Below are 26,888 nucleotides of genomic sequence, written 5' to 3'. Positions count from 1 at the left end.
CCCCCCCCCTGCATGGTACGACATGGTTGCGCCCACCCTATGAATCGCAGTCCAGCGCGTCGGGACGTCTCACTCACTGCGTTACAACTTTAAACTACAAGACGAAGCACCAGTTAACAAGCATTTTTACAAAATAACAACACTAATAATAACACCCCAGGACTCTTAGCTAATTTTTATTGTTCAAGACAAAAAATATATATAGTCATAAAGGTTTATTCCACCCAAATACTACTTTATGTCTAATTACTTATAGTTTTAAAGGTTCATTCCACCAAAATACTGCTTTCCCTCCTATTACTTATAATTCTAAAGGTTTATTCCACCCAAATACTACTTTTAGGTGTGTGGATGGAGATGGTTACGTTTAGGTATAAGGTTAGAGACGGTCGGGGTTAGGGTGTCGTCCATCTCGGCTATCCTTGGCTGGGGCCAAGGGGTCCTAGGATCCCAGGGATGCGGCCCGAGGGAAGAAGTTCACGTCGAAGTTCCGCCCTCGACGCAGCAGGCGAGGCGGGGTCCGCCGCCGCCGCCGCCGCCCTCCTGCGCGTGGGCGGAGAGGTCCACCAGCCGAAAGGCCTCCATGAACTCGTTGATGTCGATGCTGCCGTCCTTGTTGAAGTCCATGCTCAGGGCCAGGTCGGCGATGGCCTCGTCGCTGATCTCCGTTTGCAGGTGGGAGCTCAGCAGCTTCCACGTCTGGCGGAACTCCTCGAATGAGATGAGCCCTGAGGGGAGGAGGCCCGGGCCCCCCGTCAAGGATCACACGCATACATACTGTGTCATTTTGTCCACGTTCCCAATTTCATTATTTTAATGACTAAGTTATTGATTTATAAACACAAAACATGCAAAAAACAAATTGCCGGCATTTTATAATCGAATTGAATGCATTCCTCAAATCTCTCCATCTAATAAATAAGAAATTAATTAACAATTTGAGAATACATAAATCCATCATGGAAAAAGCCTTGATTAAAATTATTTGATTAATCTATTTAATGTTTGACCTAATTACTATTGTTAAGTTTTCACACTGCTATATTTCTGTTTGATATTGTTTGTATCATTTTGCTTTAAAAAAGAAAATAAAAAGAAATTGCAAAAATACTTAAATTCCTCGGTATCTACGATCCAGGTTAATCTGCTCACTCACCTGAATGGTCCGTGTCTATGATTCTGAAGATGGTCTCCAGGTTGGAGTGGTTTTTGTACATGGTCTCCAGGATACTGGCATTGGAGAGCTGCCAAGTAATGGAGCGCGTTACATGATTAGAATCAAAATGCTATCTACCTGTCTATCTGTCTATCTACTGTATCTATCTATGTCTGTCTGTCCATCTATCTGTCAATAACTAGATGAAGAACTTGTTGGATAACTATAGTAAGTGGATGAATGCACCAGATGAACTACCTCTGCTTTGGGCTCATTGATGCTGAGCTCCCTGATCCAGTCCTGGTAGTCCATCAGGCCGTGCTTGGTGCTGCTGACCAGCTGGGAGCGCAGCACCCTCCAGGGAAGGCCGAGCTTCAGGACCTCTTCCATGGCGCTGGCCCAGTGCTTCAGAGAGATCACACCTAGTGGGTGCACAGGGTAAGGGTCATCGTAACAGAATTATTGTATCATCGAGTATTGTGAGGCGTGAGTTACAATCTGACACGTTGCCACCAGGTGGTGTTGAATAAGCGTCTTTCGCCTGCACACGACTTGAGTTCAGGAGGCCTTCCTGATATTATAATGCCGTGAATTGATGCATTGCTATGTTTTGGATGGTTGGTGCATTTTATATGTACATAAAAAAAGGGCATCGCTGTGCCCTTCCCAGCGTTTTGCGTGGTAGACAGATTCAGTACCTGTGTTTTTAGGGTCGTACTGCTGGAATGCACAGATGAGGTCAGACTTGTGCACAAAAAGCTGCTCCCGCAGAGCGCAGAGAGCTGAACGCTCAGTCCTTCCTACACTGAAACAGACCGAGGAGAAAAAAAACAACAATGAAAAACACAAAAAAAAGCAATAGAGCATGCATTTTAAATATAAAACAACACTGTGATTTTTTTGAATATCAATCATCATTGTCATTCAGAGACAATGTACTGGCTTTGATCAAATGTGTTGTTATTATTATAAAAATAACTGTAAATGTGTGTGTGTGTGTGTGTGCACGTGCGCGTGCGTGTCTATGTGTTTGCAGGCCAGTTAACTCGGCACATGTTTTTTGGCCTGCTTGCTCTTATCACTTGTGCGGTTGCTAAAGTATTTTTTTTATATCTTTCTCTAAACTATTTTCACATTACACATTATCCATTTTCACTATCAGTAAATAATTCGGTACCAAGTATCAGAAATACTTCCCTCGGTGCGAATATTCAAATTCTTTCCCACAGTCCAGTTTCCACATACCTCTGTCTGAGGGTGAGCTCCCTGCACGTGCGGCTGGACTGGTACTGAATAAAGTGGGGGACCAGATCGGGGCCCATTCTGATGTAGGCCCCTCTGTTGCTTCCCACTTCGTAGTAGTTAGACGCTGAGAATATGGTCAGCACCTGAAAAACCAACGCACCCACCACATCGTTCGGTGGCCCATGTCACGCGGTGACATTTGCTTGTCGCACGGGACAATGTCATTTTGCGATGGCCCACTTACATACGCGGCTAAGCCTGTTCTCTTCTCCCTCCTTCTGTTCTTCCCTGCTCACCTTACGGTTGTGACAGAACTCGTAGCCGTCCTGCTTGCACTCGTGGGAGCGGATGAGGAGCTCCAGGTTGTGCCTCGCCAGTACATCTTGGGTGACGTCCGGCCCCCAGTAGCAGCCGCCGCCCCTCACCTCGTTGGGCATGCAGCCGTCCTGGGCCATGGGGTCGCTCCACAATATGTCCACTATCTTAATAGGCACAGGAGGGTAACTCAATTACATTATATTACATTACAGAGGATGTTGTCCAAGGTTACTTAGAATAAGGACACTGTGTTGGTAGTATCAAGCCAGCTGTGTATCACAGTCACAGCTCAACCTTCTAGGGATAAATAGCATTAGTGGCATCTTAAACAATAAACAAAAGATTCACGTTGAGAAAGAGGTAGATAGAGATCCTTATGAGACAGCGGTTGAGAAGAGTAAAGGAGGGATAGAGATCCTTATGAGATAGAGGTTGAGTATCTTGTGCAATAGACTGACCTATTTCTGTTGGAACTGCTACAATGTTCCAATTTTTAGTTTCTGTTTTATTTTCTCATTTTCATTTTATGTACATACACTGCGACCTCTTGCCCGTATTTGTAACATCGACTCTTACTTTTTTTTTATATTCGACTCTTATTTTATTTAAAAAAAATGTATTTCCTCCTTATATTCGCCTTGTTATTTTATCTTTTTATGCCCACTACATAGTTGTTGCCTGTCATTCCACGAGAATTTCATTGTACCGAATGACCTTGTGTTGAACTGTACACTTGACAAATAAGCACTTTGAACTTTGAACTTTGTAGATAGCCCAGGTTCAGGTGTAGTCTGAGGTGATGGGTCTTCAGTCTGCAGTGGTGGGATTTGGGAAGCCTCAATTCAATATACACTGGTTTGTTTCATAATCAAATAACGCAAAAATTATCCAAGTTGTTAGAGCGGGAAATGTATATATTTTTAACAAAACTGTGTTGACACGGTGCTGCCGGTTTTGAGGAGGTTTAATGGGATTCATCGAGACACAATCCCGTCCTCCGCTCCCTCGCACCTGCTTCCACTCGTCCCCCACCGCCGGCCCCCCGGGCTCTGGCTCAGGGGAGAAGGACTTCCTCAAATCGCCGTAGGACTGGCTGAAACCGGCCTGTCGGCGACGCCTTTTCAACTCCTCCTCCACGGAGCTGCCGCTGGAGAGGTTTTGGAGGGAGCGGTGCTGGAGGTCATTCCTTGAGCCCAGGCCTTGGCTCTGGTGATTGAGAGAGTGGAGCCGGCGCCGCCCGTCCGGAGGCCAGAACGTGCTCTCGTCCCAGTTATCATCGAGACCCTGGGATTGGTGTCCGGTCCCCGGCTGAGGGCTTCGTTTGGGGGGTCTGAGGGCTGAGACATACTGCGGACATTCACAGACACACAGGATGATCTGACACCATACGCACACATGCACAGCTGTGTGTTTCGTTTTGGGAACGTTTAGCGCCTAACACTTTCCCGAGGCCTTGTCGGAAGCTCACTTTGTGCCGGTCCACTCCGGCTATGATGTTCAGATCCGTCGTGTCGGAAATGCCTCCGTGCACGACCAGGACCTTGTGATCGATTACGGCGGCCAGAGGGAGCCAGCTGAAGATCTTCTGGAGGAGTTTGAGGATCCTTTTGCCATGAGCCTAGAGGGTGGGGGTTAAAAAGGCTCATTTGTTTATCTTCCAACCAAAATGCCCTACTGGTCATAGGGGGGAAGAGTAACACGCACACACGCGCGCACACATGCACGCACATGCACACACACAAATTTATGCTTAAACTTATAATCTAAGAAGATTCTGATGGAGTAGTGGAGAACGGATGTTAAAACATCTTGTGTACTTACCCTGTATTTTCCAAGGACTTCTTTGGTAAAACCATATCTAGAATGAGAAGGGGATCGCTATGTAGAATATGAAGCTTTAAAAACACATAACAGGCTCTTAAAGGATAGGTTTGCTATTTTTCAACCCAGACATTATTGAAATGTTGGGTCCATCATTTATAACTGTTAATAGCACAACCTTTCAGAACGCCATACTATTGATAAACTTACCACTCTGCTGCAGCTTCTCATTGAGTTTAAATGCAGTCCAATGGGGCAAACATTTAATTGGTAAGAAAAACATTAAATCTTTTTGAAAGTGAGAAACTCAAATGATTTCTTAGTGTATTTTTTAAGAATGTTTTTAATACCAGTAATATTAAAACGTATTACTACTTTTTGAATTTGAGATAGTACATCGTGAGCATAACCGCTTTGGTAGGTTGCCAGAAGTAAGTGACGCGACTTCCTGTTTCTAGTCTGTTACACTGGAGTGGATGTACTGAAAAAAGTGCGAAAGAGGAAATAAAACCCTGAAAAACTTGATCAAACGAAAGCCTTCAGTGAAGTTGTGCTCACAACAATGATAAATTATGGGAACCAACATTGTTAATACGGCCTGGGGTGAGGAACAGAATCTTTTAAGTTAAATTGCAGCTGCAAATGTCGTGTCATTGTGTCACTGTATCAAAGCATCTGGAGCAGTGATCTCAAGCTAAAATGACCTGGGGGCCCCTGGCCTGGTTGTCCTCTTCTAGTGGGGGCCGTGTTGAACTTCAAGGGAAAACTGGCCTGTTTATTTATTTATTCATTTTCCCCCTCCCACACATTAGGGAATTGCCTCGTAATCCTGTAGAAATAGCCCTCTCGTGATCTATTTCATTCTGATTTATATTTTGAAATGAAGTACATTTGATATAGAGGTGAGTACTACATGTATATGAATAGTGGAAAGAACAAAGTGTAAAACTTGAGAACAGGCCGCGCCCACCTCAGGTTAACAATGTGGTCCTCGTGGTTTCCTCTGTTGAGGTGGACACCGTTGGGATACACCAGCAGGAAGGCGAACAGTATGAGCAGAATCTCCAGAGAATTTTTACCACGGTCCACAAAGTCTCCGTTGAAAACATAGGGCTTCTCTGAAGAGGGCAGGCCGTTCTGAACCGGTGGAAAACATCTTGCAGTTATTTTAAATGAAACTCAGTAGTAATTTGCTGTTAATATATGTTCAAATACCTTATAGAATATCAACAGGAGATCTTCTAGTTGCCCGTGTAGGTCGCCTGGTTAGAAGTCAGACGATGCATATTCTCAACTTTGTAAACGTGAGCTATGACCTCATTCAAGGAAATTCAATTCGGATTTACGAAATAAATCAATTTGAAACCAAACTGTTCCGTACCGCATATTGTGATCTCTTTGGTGTGGCAGGTGGAGACATGGTTGACATTGGGGAGGATTTTTAGCAGCCTCCAAGTTTCTCCAAGAAGCTGCAGAACATACCGAGAATGAAGCTGCTACTAGGGGGAATAAAAAAAACATAAGAAGAAAAATGGGAAGCTTAAGAGCGGTTCACTGGCAGCTGTAAACTGGACATACACCGTATGGGAATGTGTTTTTGAGTTTTGCACCTAAAGCGCGCCCCCTACGTGCATGCACACCTACTTGCTGGTGCTTGAAGGCTTCCACTAGCTTCGATGCTTCACAGAATGTCATTGGGAAGTTGAGATGAGGGCCCGGGTAGACGTCAGGTACGTCAACGCTCTTGTAGCAGAAGTATCTCTCCCACTCGATGTCGCGGCAGATTCCATTCTCGCGGAATATGTGAGAGATGAGGTTTCCTGGCAAGAAATAAAATGAAGGCGAAATGCCAAAGGATGGAAACGGCGTTACGCTCCCTGATGACAGGGGGGTCGGTTGTCTAAAATGAGATTAGATCGCAGTCACTAATCTGGTGGAAGCCACACCAAGTCCAGTGAAGTGGGAATTAGAGGCGTTATCTTACGCTCGCTACTGGCTGGAGTGAAGTGCTCCATCAGGTAGCCAAAGAAGTTGTAGAGCTGCATATGTGGGGAAAGGAATTGTATTCAATTAATTCAGATGTAGGACCACCATGAAAATTATAATTAAGTATCCAGAGACAACCAGACCCATTAAATCAAACTACTACACCACACATGGTAATGTATCATTGTGTTCTTAATCGACGAAAGGATAACTGAGTACATATTAAACTATGTAACTGCACGCGCACTTGGATCTGGTCCTGCTCCCCTGCATATTCAATGGACTGGAAGATGTTCCACGTGCACCTGCGCCTCATCTCCAGCCGCGCCACGTACTGACGGTACCAGCGCTGGATCAGCAGAGCCGCCCTCATAGCTGGCCGGGGGAAACACGCCACGTTACAGTGTTAATGTCATGTACTGTATACAGTATTACTAATCCGATGCAGTAATACCAGTCCCACTTTTGTGTGTTGATATAGATTGGAAGACTCACCAGTGGCAGCTTCCAAGTTTGCATAAAATAAAAATTCACATAGCATGTATTTTCAAACACTCATACACCACATTTAGCGCTTCATATACTATATATGTATTTAATATAATAAATGTGCATAATCAAACTCTTACTAACCCGGAACTGAGATGCTTGCTGGACAATGTAAAAGACAAAAACACCGATATTAGATGAATTACTGTGGCTGTTTTCGCTGAACCCTTGAGAAGTGAGGTGGCGTGTGTTACAAAGGAATGGGGAAAATGATGAATTACCTCTTTCAAATTTGTTCACCCGGGGTGCTGATTTTGCCATTCCACATCCCATGACCATCTGCACTTTTTCATGCCAAACACAAGGACACGTTAGGTAGAGGCCTGAAACCCATTATGTCTATGACACAGGCATCGGCGGGGTGAGTACAGGGGAAAAACAACAACTACTTCTTCCTCTGTTAATGGGGCCATTTTCTACACTCTTACATTCTGACCACAGACTCTAGGAATGCTAACAGGTTGCATGCAATGACTGCTTGTATCAGTAAGAGCCAGAGAATTTACGCACAGCAACCTTACACATATCAATCATCGGTGTTAAATAAATAAACAAACAAACAAACAAACAAACAAACAAAAAAATAAATAAAAGGAATAAATAATGAATGAATGAATAAATAGATAAATAACACATATATAGCGTATGTAAAATAAATGCCATCGGTTCTGTATTTGTTCGGGGCATACAGGCTAACCATTCTAGTCAATCTCACTGTCAAATCTAAAATCAGAATGGAGCAAATCAAACCTTACCTGGCCACGTTATCTTGCCTCTTTCACTTTCACCCCATCAGTTCTCCCCCGTCCTAAAAGAACGCCTGTATAATTTGCCCTTTCCTTTCCACAGGTTTACCAAATCATCAAAACAAAAATGTGCAAGTGTGATCAGCCAAGCTGACATGAGCTTGTGAACAGCGTACACAAGTGTCTTAGACAATCCCTGTGACCACTTAATCAAAACAACAAGTTGCAAGTGGATTAGGATTAATCCTGGCTATGACTACCCCCACTCTGAATAAACAGATAAAGGATTTTGATAAAGGACAGCAACTGATGGGAAACTGAGAGCTGTGCTGGCCTCATTCCAACAAGTTATTATATTTATATATAGTGATATATACAAGCTATATATGTCTATAGACAGATAGATAGATAGATAGATAGATAGATAGATAGATAGATAGATAGATAGATAGATAGATAGATAGATAGATAGATAGATAGATAGATAGATAGATAGACAGACAGACAGACAGACAGACAGACAGACAGACAGACAGACAGATAGATAGATAGATAGACAGACAGACAGACAGACAGACAGACAGACAGACAGATAGATAGATAGATAGATAGATAGATAGATAGATAGATAGATAGATAGATAGATAGATAAAGGGAAGGACGGATGGGTGGACATACAGACAGATAGATATAGATAGATAAATATATCAAGATTCAAGATTCAAGATGTTTATTTGTCACATACTGTAGTGAAATGACATTGCAACGCACCCGGAGATTATGCACAATAAGTACTGAACTGATCAATAACTAACAAACTAAACTAACTGATTCCTAAAATGTAATTCAGTTAGTAAATATAATGGAATAAGAGTGAGAGTTAAAAAGGTAATACTGATTTTATAATTATATATATATATATATATATATACACACAAAATAAATGAAACATTACGACTAAATACACAAAACAGCTTTCCCAAATATGTCAAGGCCATCTCAATCTCATCTCAATATGCATATCGGCACGTCCTACATGTTGCCTTTGTGGAACACCTGCAACCTGCGTCCTCCTCAGACCTTCGTCTCAGCATAAAAAGCTCTTTGTGATGCCTGGTGGTCCGAGCCAGCAGCAGCTGTCAGTACTGTGACTCCCAATTTCACAGAAAGCTGGGAGTGGTGGGAGACGTCTGGCCTCCAAGGACTTCATGTTTAACAGTTATGTAAGGTTCCAAGCTGCAGTGACCTGTGGTGAACCCAGATTCATGAATGTCAGAATGTGTGTGTGTGTGTGTGTGTGTGTGTGTGTGTGTGTTTGTATTTGTCTGTGTGTGTGTGATTCTGTCTGTGTGTGTGTGAGGGTATGTGTGTGTGTGTGTGTGTGTGTGTGTGTGTGTGTGTGTGTGTGTGTGTATGTGTGTGCGTGTGTGTGTCTGTGTGTGTGTCTCTGTGTGTGTGTCTCTGTGTGTGTGTGTGTGTGTCTGTGTGTGTGTGTGTGTGTCTGTGTGTGTCTGTTTGTGTGCTCATGTCAATGTAACAGCGTAACAATGTCTAACCGGGTACGCTATGGAGCAATATCGGCCAAAAGAATGCCAACGACGGCATGTCGATGAGATGGAGGATGGATTCGAATCGTTCTTCTGACACCAGTGATCAAATTGGACCCATATTTCAGCACGGAATCCTCTTGCCATTTCAGATGTTACGTGATATGCATTTTAGGAAGTCTTCGTGCCACAAAGAAAGCAATTACGGGGAGTCTTGTCTCGGCGTGTATTGAACATTCCACCCTCCTGTTGATAAATAGAGCTTGATATTTACTCACCACATTCAGAGGGAGTTCATTCCAGGTCACCGGAGGAAGGCTTCTCCTTTGCTGTGACACACCTTAGGCCTCAGAGAGGAGAGGGAGAGAGAGAGAGAGAGAGAGCGGGAGAGAGGGCATCTCGGGACATCTAGATACCGTTCCCTCCATGTCGGCGATATCTGTGCTTTCAGACCCTAAGTTCGCCGGAAATACACCTCATTTTGGTGATAATCTTTATTTTCATGTTCTAATCTACAAACCCCTGTCCTTGACTGGCAAAGCAATAATATTATCATTATAGTTATCAGTCAATATCGAGGTCTTTCATCTCAGGCCAAGATGTGCGACTCGTGATAGGACTGACTAGATAGAATCTTCTAGACCAACAGATTCCTAGTCCTCTTTAGATATAGAGTGCATAAATGCACACACTTCTTCATTGTCTTGGAAAGAAAATGTTAATTTATCATTAATAGGCACGCAGGTTTTGAAAAGGAATTCCTGACCTCATCTTAGTGCCATTACCTTCCATTCAGCCCCCCCCCGATTTGTAAACAATGAGCACTTCCAACGTATCACCGTTGTATTCAACACTCACATACATGACGAGTACATACAATCAATATTGTCACTCGTCTCTTTACCTCCCCTCCCTCCCGGCCTCCCTCTCCACCTGTTCCCCTGGTGTCTCTGTCCCGCTCTGCCGGATCGCACACCATTTCACACAAAACGGGGGGGCTCGACAACAACGTTAAGTATCTCAAGGCCAAGCTGGTGTAAGTGAAGATAAAAAGCCAGGTTCCCAGGCCCCGACAAACAATAGCTACAGCATCCGTCTAGCCATTCCTATCTCCTCCTCCGAGTCGACCAGCAGAACTGCCCTCACCCACCGCAGATCTGACCACAACGCAGCAGCCCTGTCCAGCATGTCCTGCACCTTTGCTGCCCTCACTGTCCTTTTGGGCGCTTCTCTGGTGATGGGATTTGTCCTGCACCCGTCCGAGGAAGAACCTAAGGAATCCACGAGCTCAGCCGATTCTGGGCACAGCAGGTCGGTATCACACTTTGGCAGAAAAACCTTCTGCGTAGAAGGGGAGAGGCATTCCCAGCGCCATTTATTATCTCATAAGGAAGAGCGCACCTCTGAGCGACAATGGAATAGCGCAGCAATGACGGGTTCATAGATACTATTGGATCCTGTTTTGGATCACGTCTTGTCGAGTAAACCTGGTGCACGAGTTCTATGAGTCCTACATTTTTTGTTTACATGATACACAACTTTATCTAAAAGAATGCTGTCGATGTGCGTGCAGGTGCCAGAGGGAGACACAGAATTCCATCAGGAAGGGCCTGCTCCGTGCTCTGAACCTGCAGAGCGAGCCCCAGCTGCCGGTCGTGGAGCTGACCGCTCTCAGAGAGCAGTGGAAAAGCACCTTCAGCGCTGCTGCCCACGCGTCCAAGGGCAGTGCAGGTATGCACGTGGCAGGAAAGCTAGTGCACGAGTATCTCCTCGCCGAAAATACACATTTTACTTTGCTCGTCTGTTGATTTGAGCGATTTTGTGGTGTGTGTGTGTGTGTGTGTGTGTGTGTGTCCCCACCCACCTCCCAGTTCCTGCTCTTTCGGGGAACTCTGGGACACCTGGAGTTGGCAACAGCACAGTGCAGAAGTGCTGTCCGATGGCCTCTAAGATCCTCCTGAAAGGTACACGCTAGTGGGGGTGTATTTATATTCCAGTGTTTACACATGTGCACTGGTGTGTGTGTGTGTGTGTGCGTGTGTGTGTGTGTGTGTGCGGAGAATACTTCATAGTGCATCCTGTGCTGTGTCTGACAGATCTGGGCTGGGACAGCTGGGTGATCTACCCCGAGAGCATCACCTTTGTCCAGTGTGGAACCTGCAACACGGACGCACGCTGTCCACCACACCCACCCACCGGCCAGGAAAACCCCTCAGAGGTAAAAGCACCGTCCATCTGGCGGAATCTGAGTTCAATAAATCATTTGTTTTGTTCATTTAATGGTCTGAGGGGTTTTGAGATTCCAACTATTTCAGTCCTTTGCCGCGAGAGCACGGATGAGAAATAATAATATATACCACTCCTACCTTTCAGAGAAGAAATCGAATCTATTTGAGTGGAATTTGTGTTCTAAAAAGTCTTGAAAAACAATCAGAATAACAACGATACATAATGACATATAATGGTATATCTGAAGCGAATCATTAGCTAATACTCACACCCCCAATTCCCCTGCACGTCCTCTCTAGAGCCTGTGCTGCCAGCCCACGTCCCAGGAGATGGTGGGCGTCGTGTACATGGACCAGCTCAGCACCGTGGTCATTTCCTCCGTTCGGCTGACCCGCACATGTGGCTGCAGTGCGGGCAACCGCAACCCCGATGAAGAGGAAAGCATAGTTTAATATCCTGCCTTGAGTGAGTTCTGTGCAATTATTTCAATAGTCGTATAAAAATATATGATGTATAATAAAGGCAAATACAGTACAAACGCAAGAATCATGTTGAAGTCTATTGTACACCAGTGCTTTTTTTTTTTTTTAACAGACTTCATTATATCATAGCTCATTGTTATAAAAGTACAGAACTACATTATTCTAGACATTTTCATACTTTCTAACTGTTATGCACCCAAACTTTAACCCCCACCACCAAATACCGAAAAACGAGATGAAAGCAATAACTAAAATGAAATGAGGCGGGGAACAGCTGACACGGTGGTGATAAATGCAGTGGGTCTTTAAATGGAGTGTGTGTTGGAGAGCTGTTGCGGGCACATTTCCTTCCTCTGCACGGCTTGCGATTGGTGAGGCAGCGAAGCGTTTACAAGCCGTAACAGAGTGTTCCCGAGAAAAATGTGAACATCGTGCACAGCGTCCTGCTTGCCAGAGCCATAACCTCTCTCAGGGCAGAAACTTCTAATCTGACCTGCGGAATAAAGCGAAACTCTGCAATGCAGCAATAAAGGACACTCGTTCAAGTTTAGATGCTTTAATGCAAGGAACGTCCGTCACAAATTCTAATTTGATATCTTATGGTGGTTAGGATTAAATGTTTTTTCTTTATCTTTACAGTGAGAGTAGTTGAAATTATTAAAACAATACACAATATACTCTTATGCTTTTTAGCTGCTAAAACACAATGGCAGTTTGTGTTATTTGTTCTTTGTTTCACAAACCTCATTTGGCAATGCTCTATGTTTTCATGTTTGGACTGGAAGGCGAGGAACGTCCGTCACAAATTCTAATTTGATATCTTATGGTGGTTAGGATGAAATGGTTTTTCTTTATCTTTACAGTGAGAGTAGTTGAAATTATTAAAACAATACACAATATACTCTAATGCTTTTTAGCTGCTAAAACATAATGGCAGTTTGTGTTATTTGTTCTTTGTTTCACAAACCCCATTTGGCAATGCTCTATGTTTTCATGTTTGGACTGGAAGGCGAGACCAAGGGAATGATGCTAACCTCCAAAGCCAAAAGGCAACAATTTTCAATTTTGACTGCATATTGAATCCTTTTATTTTTCATAGCATGCTCTTGAATCTTAAATGAAACAATATACTTTTCATGGTGAAAAGTATTACATTCTCTGCCTTGTTAAAATATAGTACAAAATGATGTCAATTTAACATGAATCCGGCTCTTGCTTCTTTGTGGAAAATAGATAGGCAGAAAAAATAAAAAGATCCAAATGGAGTGTCATTTGAGTTGCATACTAAAGTACGTGCTAATGGCAGATCCAGCAAGTTACTACCATGGCAGGTTGAGCATAAGCCTGAGAGAAATAAAAGCTCAGAAATAAAAGTTCAGAAATCAAAACGTCCATCCTTTGTTTCATCGGTTACATTTTTTTTTTGAATGTCAATCCTTTGTTCTTTTTGGGTTACATTTTGCCTTTTAGTAAAGTTGACATGTTTCTCAATATCTTCCTAACATTTACATTGACCATCCGCACTATGTTGATTCTTTCTGCAAACGCAGCTCTGCTACGGCCACACTTTGACATCAGAGCCTTTTTTTTTTTTTTCTGTTGGAAAACACAACATTCTTGTGTGATTTTTGTATTTTACATTAAAAACAAAAAACAAAACCCCGAGGTGTCAAGTTCACACATTTACCTCATTTGCTTTTCAAAAGTCTTCCTCACATTCATATACAAAACGACGCATTTGATATGGAATGTGAAATGTTATGTAATTGCGCTGTTGCGCATCGTTTATTGTAACGCCATGAACGTCGACTTACGTGTTTTAGAATAAATATCACGAATGCACGCACCGGGTTTGAATGTGTTTTGTTTCCAGCGTCCATCCGATTCGTTCTATTCTGGTGTGTGCAAAGCTTGTAAGGTTTCCAAAGCGGCGGTTCCGCAGCTGCCCGCGCGGTGTTCCAACGTGTGCGCGTCAGGCGGCGAGAGCGAGTCTGGTTCACGGGCGAGCCGGTTCTTTTGAACGATCCGAGTCTTTTGAACGGCTGTTTCATAGGAACGCGGGGAATCGCCTGTGGCCGGGCGACGAGCTGTTCTCTTTTTGTGCCAAGTTTTACGGGCAGCTATGTCGTACTATTTGCTGAAGTTCTATTTGTTTAATGCACCCCCCCCCCCCCTTGCACCTTGATGAAACTTTGAGCTTTTATTTCGATGTGTAGTTTTAACTATTATCATTTATCTAGTCACACCCGTCCCGCACAAAGCTCACTTTAGTACTTGTTTTAGACAGTATTCATATTGGGAAACTTTCAAGTATTATCTAAATGACCAAAATACTGCATAGTATTTCTGATTCTGATTCCGATGAACGAAATATACGTAAAAAGATACTTGGGCAGAGTATCATCTATTTTCACGTGTAACTCATACGCAGATTGGCAACACACGCACCCGCACACACACACACACACGCACGCAAACACACGCACGCGCGAGCAAAATACAGGCTCTCGGAAACGAACGGAGCCATAAGATCCGGTTCCCTTCCGTTATTCCCATCACTGCTATAAATCCTGTTGCGCACTTGGAAAAGGGTCTCCAACTCCACCCCCCCCGCCGCTCATTTATATTTTTAGACATTTGTCATTGTTTTTGCTCGGTTGTCGGCGGTGGAAGCGTGCGTGTCCCCCCCACCACGCCCCCCCCCCTCCATGTGACCGCCAGGCTGCAGAGCACACGCCGCTCCTTCCCTCAGGCGAAGTAACAGGACGAGGAGAGAGACGCTGCTGCTGTTGTTGTTGTTGTTGTTGTTGTTGTTGTTGTTGTTGACGCGCAGGATGTCGATCCACTTCGCGGTGTGGTTGTCCTGCGGACTTCTGTCGCCGCTGCTGTCGGCCGCGGCGGCGATCGAGTGCACGGGGGAGAAGGACGACCTCCTGAGGAAGATGCCCGTCGGGCTCCCGCTGCCCACCGAGTGCCTAATGGAGTGCACGGCGCTGATCTACGCCCGGAAAGTGCAACTCCGGGACACGCGCAACGTGCGGCTCAAGGACGCCACGGAAGGTAGGGCGGCGCGCCGGCCACGCGAAGGCTCCCGTGGACCCGCGGGCTCTAATGTCGCTAAAATGCCAAAAGGTCTGTGCCGTGTTTGGTCTCAACTGGCGTGTGTCGCGCAACGTGCTCTCTCCCCAGAGACGGGGGAGTACTGCTGGGCGCTGGACCTGAAGTGCAACGTCGGGGAGAGCCTGCAGCACGCGTTCGTGGTGCTGCCCGCGGAGGCGGGACGGGAGCAGCCGACGCTGAGGTCCACCGTCCCCGTCGCGGGCCCGCTGCGCGGGCACCCCGGCCCGGACCTGCTCCACGAGAGCTGTGGCCTCCGCTACGACGTCACGCGGCACTTCGGCGCCGGGTCCGCGGGGACGTCGCTCTGCGTGCAGGTTCTCGCCCAGCAGGGTCCGACTGCGGCCGCGGACTACAGCGTCCCCCAATGTCCGCCCTTCCTCGTTACATTTTGGCACCACCGTCCCAACGTGGCCCAACAGGGGGGAGGGGGGTAGAGAGCCCGCAGGAGGAGGGTGGCAAGCGTTTTGACATTTAATCCTAGTCACCTTTTCAAAAGTGACTAGTAATTATATTTGAGTTGGTAGTCGCTATCCCAACAGCTATGATTAACCCTTTTAGTTTTACTAGTCAAAATGTACGAGGTACTAGTACTTATTTATTAGAAACTAGTAACTATTGCAGTTCTTACTAGTAACTATTGCAATGTTACTAATAACAATTTGGACAATTTTGTCATTGGATCCTTTGGGGCTCCTTGTTTCAGATATCAAATATTTACCTCAGGCTAGTCACTATTCTGATTGTTACCAGCATCTAGTTCACTTTTACTAGTCACTTTTACTGACTAGTAAAAGTGACCAGTTATAGTGACTAGTGCATTTTTGCCAAGTAACAGTTTTGGTTTTACCAGTAACAATGACTTTTTTTTTAACCTGTCATGAGAAATTACTAGTCGAAACAGCATGTTGATAGTTAAATATAAAATGTCACTAGTAAAAATAAAAATGTTACTAATAACAACTGGAAAATGCCAAAGTTACTAATGAATAAGTACTAGTATTACATTTTTTAACTGGTAAAATTGCAGTAGTTACTAGTAACAATTGGAGTACATACCAGTCAGAGGCAAATATTTGATATCTAAAATTTGGACAGTGTTGTCATGAATCGTATAGGATTCAATCACAACATTGTCCAATTTTTTACTAATAACATTGCAATAGTAACTAGGAACAATTGTAATAGTTACTAATAAATAAGTACTAGTACCTAATAACTTTTGACTAATATAACGAAAATATTTAGTAGTAACTGTTGGAATAGCAACTAGTAACTAAAATACAAGTACTCGTAACTTTTAAAAAGTGACTAGTTCATCCTATGGATTAAATGTTAAAATGGCTTGCATGACATGCAATTTGGAAAGCAAGTGCCTAGTGCATAAAAAGGTTGGTGATGATAATTAAAATCCACAATTACAGCATATATATACCTAGATAGGGAAATTGGTACCACAAATAACAACCACATGTTGTTCCACTGCCTTGGTGTTGGATGGTAAATAAGTCCCAAGCCAATGACTTGAAACACCTCATTCCAGGAGTTACAGTCGATAATCCTGACCATAGCTCCCCATGAGTTCAATAAACTAAAAAGATGCGACCAACTCTAGCCAGCCAACTCTAACACAGTAATATTATTTCCTGATTAATGTTAACATAGAGTTTAAAAAAATACTATTGCCTCCACAACATCACTTGACTTGCTGTCACTAAACTCTGTACCGTACATAACCTGAACCCCGGATAATGTTCTGCCTTAACCTCTAAATATACCATTCAAAAAATATTTTCTCATATCATATTCCTAAGCTTGAGCCTTTGTCTAATTCTTTATTATTAAGATATTTTTGCCAGAAATCTTTTGTACCAGCTGCTATAATGACTAGCGGGATATAAGCTCTTTTCTGCAAACTCTGGATGCACAGACTGCCCTAAATAATAATGCACCTTTCACGTGCACCTTGAGTCAAGTATTTATTTATAATTTGTCACTGGAAAGATTATTGATACGAAAGATAGTGTTATTATTGTTATTGATGTATATATATAGATATATATTGATATATGGTTGATAAATGGTTGATTTTTATATTACACTGGTAGACCACCTGTAAGGTGGCATTTTGTTATAGAATATATATATATATTGCAGTCAATGTTTTTTAAGAGTCCTATAAAATGTAACTAGTCCTGATGTTATAGTACATAATACATCCAGCTTCTTGGTGTTTTTTTGCGTTGCCTACAGTGAACAGTGAACCTTTCTAAACATTTAATTGACCTGGTGACAGGGAGAGTGATGTGTTTGTGGTTATTTTCCTTCTGGAGTGGCTTATTTGGAATACTGACTTTATATTTGAAATTATTCTGTAATCTATTGCAAAAATAGCGAAACAGTAACAGTAAAACCCTATATTTTCTGTATGCTTTTTAACTACATTTGAAACTGCTAAAAAGATACTTCTTAAATTGGTTGAATTATTGGAAGAGCAAAGTTACTGAATATGACTGATTGCGTAGTAAGCACTCCATGATAAAACGAAATGCTGTGACATTATTATAAAATCAATGGATTTTAAATGTCGAAATCATATTAACTGTACTGAGCACAAGAATTACCCTCTAGCGCCCCTTACTGGTGACCACATAAACCAACATACTTTTCTAGACAGTGAAAGGTTACATAACGTTCAGTCATAGAAAGACACACTCACATTGAATTGGGACTAAAATTCTGTTACGCATGAAAAACACAATTAATAAAACCTGGTGTGCAAAGCCTTAAAAATAATAAATGGAACCTTGCTCAATAATACCTTTTGAATACACTTCAGGATCTCTTGCATGAGAGACAGGACCTGATCTTTGCCGAGCAGTTTGCATCAACAAAAATATATTTCTGTGTTTACAGGAGTGTGGTTGCGTGCGCATGTCTGTCTGTCTGTGTTTGCATATGTATATGGTTGAGTAAGATGGAATTAATTATAGCTTTGACCGTAGCAGAAAACAGGCTATTGAAAACGAAAGAATAATATTCAAACACACCACATTTATGTGTAATCAAAACTGGATGTATGGCTGATATAAATGATAAGAATCAAATGGTTTTTTTTTCCCCAACCTTGACATAATGACTTCATAAGGCATGTTGACTGGTTAAAGGAAAAGCACAGTGTGCCCGGATGCTGTATCACTGGAAGGTTAATACTGTGAATGTATTCACCTGGAAATAAAGGCAATCCACACAAATACTTCACACATTCCTGCCTTTCATAAGTTTACTTGCATGCATTAATACAGGAGTCCGAAACCAATGAAGCCAACCAATGAGCCATCCATTAATCCAGGAGGTCAGCTGTCTCGTACCATTACTCTGATTGGTTGATAATAAACAGTACTGGTGTGCTGTGTTGGCAGCCGTAACTAACCTTTTCCCAAAACTGAGTCAGAACCGGGACTCAGGGCAAGGCCCTAAGACAGGCACAACTTTGTTTTTAACCGAAACTAATGTGGATGCATGGCCTTTTGGTTTAATAAACCAATGCTTCTGCTTTGGCTTCGAAAACAATTTCTCACAAAAGAATCAATATAAATTGCAGTTTAACTCTATCAAATGAAAGTTGATTCCAAACCGACAAACGGGAATAACTAGGGTTGACGACAGCTCAACGCAAGAAGGACAAACAAAACAGACAAAAAAGAAAACAAGACAAAATATGTTTTGTTTTTTTTGGTTTTATTTTTACAATAAGCTATGGACTGGGGTTTATTTTTTCCTTTCGAAAAACTTTGACCAATGAAAGTATTTTGCAGTACTAGGTGGCATAATTGGTAGAACCCACAGCTGGTTAAAGCGACTGACTCTTTTATAATATTGTATAACTCTTTAACTCTTATAAACAAGCTTCCGTGTATTTATATAAATACACAAAATCTGCAAATTTTATTCTGTAAATTATACACGTGTACCAATAAGTGATGTTTTGAGGCGGCTTGTCAGTAGGAGACCGAGTATAACTTGTGACTTTTCATCGTGTAAACTGAAATGGAATATCATATCCATGAGCAAGTTTTAATTCAGGAATAATCCCACGAACACAATAGAGTTGCGTGTTCGCTACCTTAGAACGAGCCGTTTTATCTACGGGTCAGCAGGTGCGCTTTTACTCTGCGGAAGGCCAGGAGTGGTCACCCCCAAACCCCCTGGCTCCGGAGAGGGGACTCGCGTTTTTCGCAACTTTCGCGGCCACCGTCTCTTCCACGGAGGCCGCCATGTTGCTGTGGGAGGGGTTTGCCGTTTGGTTGCGATCCTGCAACCTCACCACCAGATGCCGCCAAAGGCAGCACACCGCACCTTTAATTGCAACGCGTTATAAACGCTCTGCGGCCAAACTCTGCAGTGATTCGAGCTGCGAGCGGAGGGAACGCACAGACTATTGCGACAAGCTTTCCGAAAGAAAATCAATAAATACACCCCCCCCCCAAAAAAAAAAAATCAGTTCACTGGTTGTAAATTGTAATCTTCGACGCGCAGACTGGAAATAATTATTAAGAACAAAATTAAAGCGCAAGGCAAAAAAAAAAAAAAAAAGAAAAGACCAAACGCATTTGGCATGATTCATATCGGGCGCGACCGTTTTAGAGACCTGCACATTCCACCGAAACAAATCCCTTTTGGACGAGAAGTTGAGCATGTTTTGTGCGATGGCGACTCTCGGCGTCTCCTTCCGCCCCGGCGCACACTCCGACCGGATTAAACCCGCGCGACTCGGGAGTCCACCGACGCTTCTGACGCGCTCACCGCTACCGTGCGTCATTACCACCCCCCCCCCACCCCGCGGCACCAAACGGTCGGATCGTCTCGCCGAGCGACTCGTCCGACGACGCGCCGCGGCGCTTGCACCGCCGACCCGTCCACACGCCAACGCGCGGCGAAAAACGGCTCCAAAATAGGAGACGACGCGGATTCCACCACGTTGTTCGCGCAGAGGAGGGGGGGGGGGGGGGAGGCGGCGCGCGCGAACCGCACACCGCCCGTTGTGCGACGAAAACACGGCGACGGCCCCGAGACCACCGCCGGGCGACCCCGCGAGCAAACGCGACAGCGCGACCCGGCGGGGTCTGGCGAGAGCGACGCGACGCGGATCGGGGCTGGCGAGAGCGGCCACCCCCGCGGAGAGGGCGCCAGGTGGAACAGTCCGGCGGGCGAGCCAGAAGAAGGCTCCCTCTCCCACCGCGCACGCAGTGTGGTCCGCTGCGAGGCGCGGAGCGGAGCGGCGCGTCGCGGAGCGGGAGTTCAATCAAACACACGGACCCAGCTGTTGAGAATGTGATCGACGGGCCGTCTCGTTTCCTAACCGCACGACAACCAGCTCGGGTCCGGGGAGCCGCGGCACGGCATGGCATCCCATCCAAGGTAGGCGCACCGCGGCGGGCGGCGGCCAGCTGGCTGCTAGCCCTCCACTCCCCACCCCACCCCCCCGGGCACGTTAGCCGTTAGCTCCCTTTAAACCCAGCCTGTTTACGTGAAGGCTGTCAGCTGAGTTAGTGCGGTGGGATGCGGCCAGCTCGGCGGAGAGGAAGCGGCTGGAATGCCGCTGTGTTCGGGGCATGTCATGCTGCTCCCCCCCCCCCCCCCTTTTCTTTCCGAGTTTTTACCCAAGTACGTTTTCCCAGCTATCGGTGCGTTATTAAGTATAGTCAATTGTGGAGACTCTCGGCTTCTACTCCAGCACTTTTAAAAGTGAACATCTGTGCGTTTACACGACTACCTTCCAGATTTCTAGCGATGTTTTGATCCCACTTCATTCCAGAGCAAATATCTCTACTTTTTGCTCTACTACCAGAAAAGGTCTACACTTTACACAATACTCTCCACTTGAAAGTAAATATTTACATACATCTTAGTCCACTACATTTTAAAGTATCTCTACTTTTTAGTCCACTACATGTCAAAGCTATTCTCTATACGTTTTACTCAACTACCTTAGTTAAAAACAACAACAGGACTTATATTTGTAAATTAAAATGAAACCACCTATATAATAATAATAATAATAATCTTAAATGTTTTTACATATGACTGAGTCTGATACCTGTGATTGCCTCCAATAACAACTAGGATTTTAGACCTGCTGTTTATACTCTCCTATAACTTGAGCTGCATGTATTATTTGGATTGAACTGGAGGAAAGCCATGCTCAAACCACTCAATTGAGAGTTTTGGGCTCATAGTTTGGAAAATACTTTTAAAGAGACTGGGTCTAACATCTTAATTACATTTTTTTTTTTTTCTGTCTGCCTGTAGTTGAAACGAGGAAATGTATTCATTATCTCAAGCCGTGGAGCATAACTAAACACTCCTAAAATGTGTTGTTGTTGTCGTTTTTTTCCCCCCCCTTGAGACTGAGTGGAATTACTCCCACATTCTCATTTCCCTTTCTGCTCATCCGAACCTCTGGACGTAGACATTGTTGTGTACCACTCCCGCCTCCCGTTCCCCAGAGGTTTATAAACTGCATTTTAAGAAAATATTGTTTCGTTAAATGGCGTACAAATAGGAGTGGTTTGCTGTTTTGACTTTACAATAAATTACATTTGATTACAATGTTGACTTTGTTAAGCTCATATGACTTAGGGTTTGATCATCAGGAAGATAATCATGTTGATGATCAAACCCTAAGTCAATGAGTAATCATCAATGTTTCCACTCAATTGTTTTCCATTTTTCATCCTCCTGTTTCACACATTGACACATTTCTTATTAATTAATAAAATGTACCTAAGATGAGAGGGCCTTATACTCTCCCTCGACAGGGACAGAAAACCTCATCATCTAGAGTGATACACTTCGTACACTTTTATTGTAGATCTTTAACTGGCTGAATGGTCCACTTAAAAATTAAACTCTTATCATGTTGCTGTCAATGTTTACCACGGATTAGGCTGCAATTCAAGTGTTAAAGGTCCACAATAGCAACGGTAGATTTAGAGTAGAAGTATAGTTTGACTTCTGTGAATACACTACTTGGGATTGTAGGCCGAACTTGAACACTTTGGCCTTTTTTATTTATTATTATTATTATTATTATTATATTTATTTATTTTTTATTTTTTTGCAAAAAACAAAACCACAAAGACATTTTTTTTAATTATGAGGCATTTGTACCCCCCCTCCCAAAAAAATTAAATAACAGCGAAACACGCTATTATTTTTCTCACCCACAGGCACAAATTATATCTGATAGAGTATAATCAATTACTTTAATAGTCAACTGGCACTGCTTTTTAACTAAATCTGAAAAACGGTTGCTTGAGATTTCCATGGTTTTTTTTTTCCCGTTTATTTGTTTTTTGATCATTTGAACAAGCTGTTCCATTGTGCTTGCTGTGCAGGCAGAACTACTGTAGCTTTGTTTATTGTTGCAGAGCAAAACGTGTGTTCATCTAGAAGGGCTCTATTTTGTATGACAATTCATCAAACTATTCAGACTACATTTTCTATATCTATACTAGACTTATCAAGGGTACATTTGGGTTAAATTGCAGATTAAATTGAATTGCACACAATTTTGGTTTGTTTTATTTCCTGTCATGCATACAGGAAACAACAAAGGGATCATTTCACACACACTTGCATGGAATATAGTTCATGACAAAAATGGTCATGTACCAAAAAAAGCACCCAGTAGGTGTATTTTCATTTTCATCCTTTCTCTCTCATTGAGTTTACACTACAGTGCTTCTCTAATTACTGTATTGGTGGGGAAAAAGGTCCGAGCCACAACAAAGGAGAAGTTCTCTTAAAGGAGGAGGCATGGAGGATTTGTGCACTACTTTAGATCAGCCTCATATATTAATGGATGTGGGATTTGACACTGGCCAAACATTGCTTGCAGACTTTTTTTTTCTACTTCTCTTCAAGCCGCTCACAGATATCAAACAATTATGTGGCAAAAGATGGTACCAGCATGCTATTTTGTGGCAGTAAAGCATAACTTCTAGAACAGCCAATGGGCTGGCTGTGTCTATTTTTAATTTTTATAGGTTGGTGGTGGGGGTTGTAGGCATGTACATTTCATTAACTACGTGTATGCGTCAGTGGTGCGCAGTGACATTTGAGACTGGGCATGCTACCAACTACCACCACCCACCTCTCACCCATTTCGACCCCACACGACCAGACCAGAAAGACATACAACAAAAACATGGCAAACTGGCATAGTCGGCCTGGCCATTGGGAGCACCGCGACAAATCCCGGTGGGCCGGTCGCTCTGTGGGCTGGAAGAGCCAGAGAGATCTGTGTCGCCAGCCCACTTTGATTATGCACCAGCCCTCCTTCTCAAAAGGGCTGACAACGCAAATCTCCAACCCCCCCCCCCCCCCCCCCCACACACACACACACACAAATCCCAGCAGTCAACGGGAGCATGTGAACAGGTGGATTCATGACCAAGTTCGTCAAGTTCCTCACTTAACTGTTTCTACAACTTTCATGAAGATAAGTGATATGTTTGTGAGCACTAGCAGCAGCACTGCCAGCGATGTGCAACAGCATTTGTTTTTCCAAGTTGCGAGGGATTTTATTTATTTATTGTTTTCCCTAAAAGTAGCACCACTGCATCTAAGGCCTATCGGAAATGCTACTGTGCTGCCTTCAAGCGTTGGAAATATAAATTTGAGATATTACATATAATTTATGGACCAGCAATACCCTAGCACTAGTACAAATACACCAATCAGCCACAACATTAAAACCACTGACCGGTGAAGTGAATAACATTGCTCATCTTGTTCCAATGGCAACCTGTCAAGAGGTGGGATATATTAGGCAGCAAGTGAACAGTCAGTTCTTAAAGTTGTTATGTTGGAAGCAGGAAAAATGGGCAAGCGTAAGGATCTGAACGACTTAGACAATGACAAGGGCAAATTGTGATGGCTAGAGAGCTGGGTCAGAGCATCCCAAAACATTAATGCTGCTATGATAGAAAGGTGACAACACAGTGCATCGCAGCTTGCTGCGTAGCCGCAGACTAGTCACAGTGCCCATGCTGACCCCTGTCTACCGCCGAAAGCGCCTACAATAGGCATTTGAGAGTCAGAACTGGACCATGGAGCAATTGAAGAAGGTGGCCTGGTCTGATGAATCACGTTTTCTTTTACATCATGTGGATGGCCGGGTGTGTGTACGTGGTTCACCCGGAGAAGAGATGGCACCAGGATGCACTATGGGAAGAAGGCAAGCCAGCGGAGGCAGTGTGACGCTCTGGGCTATGTTCTGCTGGGAAACCTTGGATCCTGGCATTCATGTGGAGCTTACTTTGACACGTACCACCTACCTTAACATTGTTGCAGACCAAGTACACCTTATACCGTATACCTTCATGGCAACACTACCCTAATGGCAGTGGCCTCTCTCAGCAGGATCATGCACCCTGCCACACTGCAATAATGGTTTAACGGACATGACAAATTGTTCAAGGTGTTGACTTGGCCTCCAAATTCCACAGATCTCAATCCGATGGAGTGTGGGGTGCACTGGAACAGCAAGCTCTATCCATGGGGGCACAACCTTGCAACTAATTCCCCCTTTCCCACTGCACCAAAAACCCGGTTGCACCCGCTAACATCTGGCATTTGTCCTCAGTGGGAAAGGAAAAATGTTTGTCCTGGGTCAAATGACCCTGCAATAGACAGATTTTAATCGGCTCCAGCTCTGATGGGCTCTGATGTAAACAGGACACCCAGGTTGACCCGCTAATTTTGGCCACTTTGTTGTGAGTGTAGGGACTGCTCCGTGGGGAGCACAGGGGAGAACCCCACGCTCCCTGCCCGGCTCCGAGCCACTTCAGCACCGTCCCAAGGCGATCTCTGAACCGGAGTAGTGTCTGCACGCCCCGTTGCAGAAGGACGGTGCGCACATGCACCCATTCTACTGTTGTGTTGGGTCGCTCACAAACAATCAGATTCTTTTGACATGCGCAAACATTTTTTCCGAGTTTTACAGTTTTATGTCATATTAGTTGCGGTCTCCTCTACTGTTTTGTTCCCAATCACACCGGAATCATGACACGCCCCTTTACTCGGCGTGTTTGTGACGTCGAATGTGATGCCAGGAAAAAAAAAATGCATTTCTTCTGGCAATGGGAAAGGTGTCAATCACCTAAATTAGCGGGTTTACCAGGGTTAAAAACATCCCAGGTAAACATGCTTATTTAGGCCTAAAAACAGTATTAAAGGACTGAAAGGAAATACTGCTAACGTCTTTGTGCCAGATACCACAGGACACCTTCAGAGGTCTTGTGGAGCCAAGGCCTCGATGGGTCAGAGCTGTTTTGGCTGTGTTGAAATAGATGGCCTGTTCAAATATAGACATTCATGAAACACTGACTGCCTGAATCTATCATGGCATCCTCCATGTGGTGGCCTGCTGGCAACAAACCCTTCACTTGCTCTTAAGATAGCTCTTTTTTTAGTGTTACAGTAGACTAGAGTATCCATCCATAATGCTTAAAAACCATTTCCACACCAAAAAAAAAAATGCGATTGACACCTTTCCCAGGAGAAATTACGTTTTTTTTCTGATGTGTCACGTTTGACGTCACGAAGACACAGGAACCCTAACTGTAAAACTTGAAAAAAAGTATTTTGAGCTGTTCAAAATAATCTGATCGTTCATGAGCGACCGAACACTACAGTAGAAGCCACATGTATCACCGGCAGCATGGATATTCCAGTGCGCGCACCGGTCCTTTTGGCGGCGGGTAACGGGGAGTGTGGGGTTCTCCCAGGGGGTATAGCATAGGTCACAGGAATTGCTAAAGTCGTCCTTCCCAGCAATGGATTTCTGTGAAGGAGTATGGCAGGCTTAATGGGCTCTGACAAATGATCAATTTCATATTGTGATTTGATGAGCACAAGCTGAACCTGCTTTTTTCTAGTTATGTTTTATCCAATGCAGCATGTTTACCTCATTTGCCTCTTTATATATCCAATTTTGGGTTTGTTTTATTTGGCGAAGTTTCCCAGTGGACGGTAAATATTGTGAAACAATGTGCTCAAAATGAAAACTCCTCCCACTCAGTGACTACAGTAATATGAAAATACGCTCCCTCTTAGGGTTCAGACTAATCAGAAAGGGGATAGTGCTTCTGTGTACTGTGGAGCTGAATTGAGAATTTTGTTGTTAACTTTCTGTTGTAAGAATTAGCATCTATACTTTTCAAGTAGTTTTGGCCTTACTCAAAAAGTTGCATTACATTGTAATTTTGCACACAAAATACTTTTGTGCTAAGAGACTTTTAGCATTAGGCATTAGTAGTCAAACCGGCTGTACCTGAGTCTAAGTCAATTTTATTATTAGAATCGTATTAAGTTTATTTTTGTTTTTAATAAGGGTGCACAGGTGGGTTCCAGGTGTAACCTGAAGAGATGGATACTGAAAACCCTGACACTGGGTGGGGAATGCACTTATTTACTTCGCAACCACTTCTAAAAGTTATTGCCCATGAATTGTCCTAGCGAGTGAAGAGAGGGATGACATGGGAGAATTTGGGTTGGCTGAACACCAAACGGGCTGCAGTATTATGCACACACCGTCAAGCTCTGATGGCACAGGTGGGAAGCCCAGCCAGAAGGGGGTTTTACTGTAATAGTTTAGACGGAACGAGTAATTGATGAATGTTCT

The 26,888-nt window shown here is 43.8% G+C and overlaps 3 protein-coding genes across 4 annotated transcripts in view; 2 read left to right on the top strand and 1 right to left on the bottom strand.

Annotated features, from left to right (window-relative positions):
- Positions 1-227: 227 nt before the first annotated feature.
- Positions 228-7,465, bottom strand: ppef2b (protein phosphatase with EF-hand domain 2b). 2 transcript variants are annotated; one of them, XM_080018193.1, is made up of 16 exons: positions 7,297-7,465; positions 6,774-6,901; positions 6,525-6,579; positions 6,185-6,360; positions 5,922-6,036; positions 5,756-5,802; positions 5,511-5,677; positions 4,541-4,577; positions 4,188-4,337; positions 3,731-4,066; positions 2,698-2,883; positions 2,402-2,544; positions 1,855-1,961; positions 1,415-1,578; positions 1,157-1,244; positions 228-728 (listed from the first exon to the last, which is right to left on the bottom strand). In XM_080018193.1, exons 1-16 carry the CDS (start codon positions 7,352-7,354, stop codon positions 478-480), a joined length of 2,208 nt encoding a protein of 735 aa, XP_079874319.1. In that variant the 5' UTR covers positions 7,355-7,465; the 3' UTR covers positions 228-477. The 2 variants fall into 2 exon arrangements, with proteins under 2 accessions (XP_079874319.1, XP_079874320.1); XM_080018194.1 differs by lacking the exon at positions 3,731-4,066.
- A 7,355-nt stretch (positions 7,466-14,820) lies between these two features.
- On the top strand, positions 14,821-18,452 carry gsdf (gonadal somatic cell derived factor). The gene is made up of 2 exons (XM_080017491.1): positions 14,821-15,139; positions 15,269-18,452. Exons 1-2 carry the CDS (start codon positions 14,914-14,916, stop codon positions 15,631-15,633), a joined length of 591 nt encoding a protein of 196 aa, XP_079873617.1. The 5' UTR covers positions 14,821-14,913; the 3' UTR covers positions 15,634-18,452.
- Positions 18,453-20,421: 1,969 nt separating this feature from the next.
- aff1 (AF4/FMR2 family, member 1) overlaps positions 20,422-26,888 on the top strand; it is a 31,727-nt gene continuing 25,260 nt past the window's right edge. Inside the window, exon 1 of the mRNA XM_080017429.1 lies at positions 20,422-20,617. Coding sequence (XP_079873555.1) covers positions 20,601-20,617 — 17 coding nt within the window. The 5' untranslated portion in view covers positions 20,422-20,600. The remainder of the gene's footprint in view (positions 20,618-26,888) is intronic.

This window comes from Zeus faber (assembly GCF_960531495.2).
Source record: "Zeus faber genome assembly, chromosome: 17".
In the NCBI taxonomy this organism is placed as follows: Eukaryota; Metazoa; Chordata; class Actinopteri; order Zeiformes; family Zeidae; genus Zeus; species Zeus faber.
The sequence above is the reverse complement of the archived record's forward strand: the minus strand, read 5'-3'. Positions and strand labels throughout refer to the sequence as shown.

What these genes read in the sequence shown, in the direction of transcription:
- gsdf (XM_080017491.1), top strand. Translation starts at nt 14,914, where the DNA reads ATGTCGATCCACTTCGCGGTGTGGTTGTCCTGCGGACTTCTGTCGCCG. An exon ending in GCTCAAGGACGCCACGGAAG is followed by an intron (nt 15,140 to 15,268) that starts GTAGGGCGGCGC and finishes CTCTCTCCCCAG; the next exon opens with AGACGGGGGAGTACTGCTGG.
- ppef2b (XM_080018193.1), bottom strand. Translation starts at nt 7,354, where the DNA reads ATGGTCATGGGATGTGGAATGGCAAAATCAGCACCCCGGGTGAACAAA. An exon ending in CACTCCAGCCAGTAGCGAGC is followed by an intron (nt 6,361 to 6,524) that starts GTAAGATAACGC and finishes ATTTCTTGCCAG; the next exon opens with GAAACCTCATCTCTCACATA. An exon ending in GACCACATTGTTAACCTGAG is followed by an intron (nt 4,578 to 5,510) that starts GTGGGCGCGGCC and finishes TTCTCATTCTAG; the next exon opens with ATATGGTTTTACCAAAGAAG.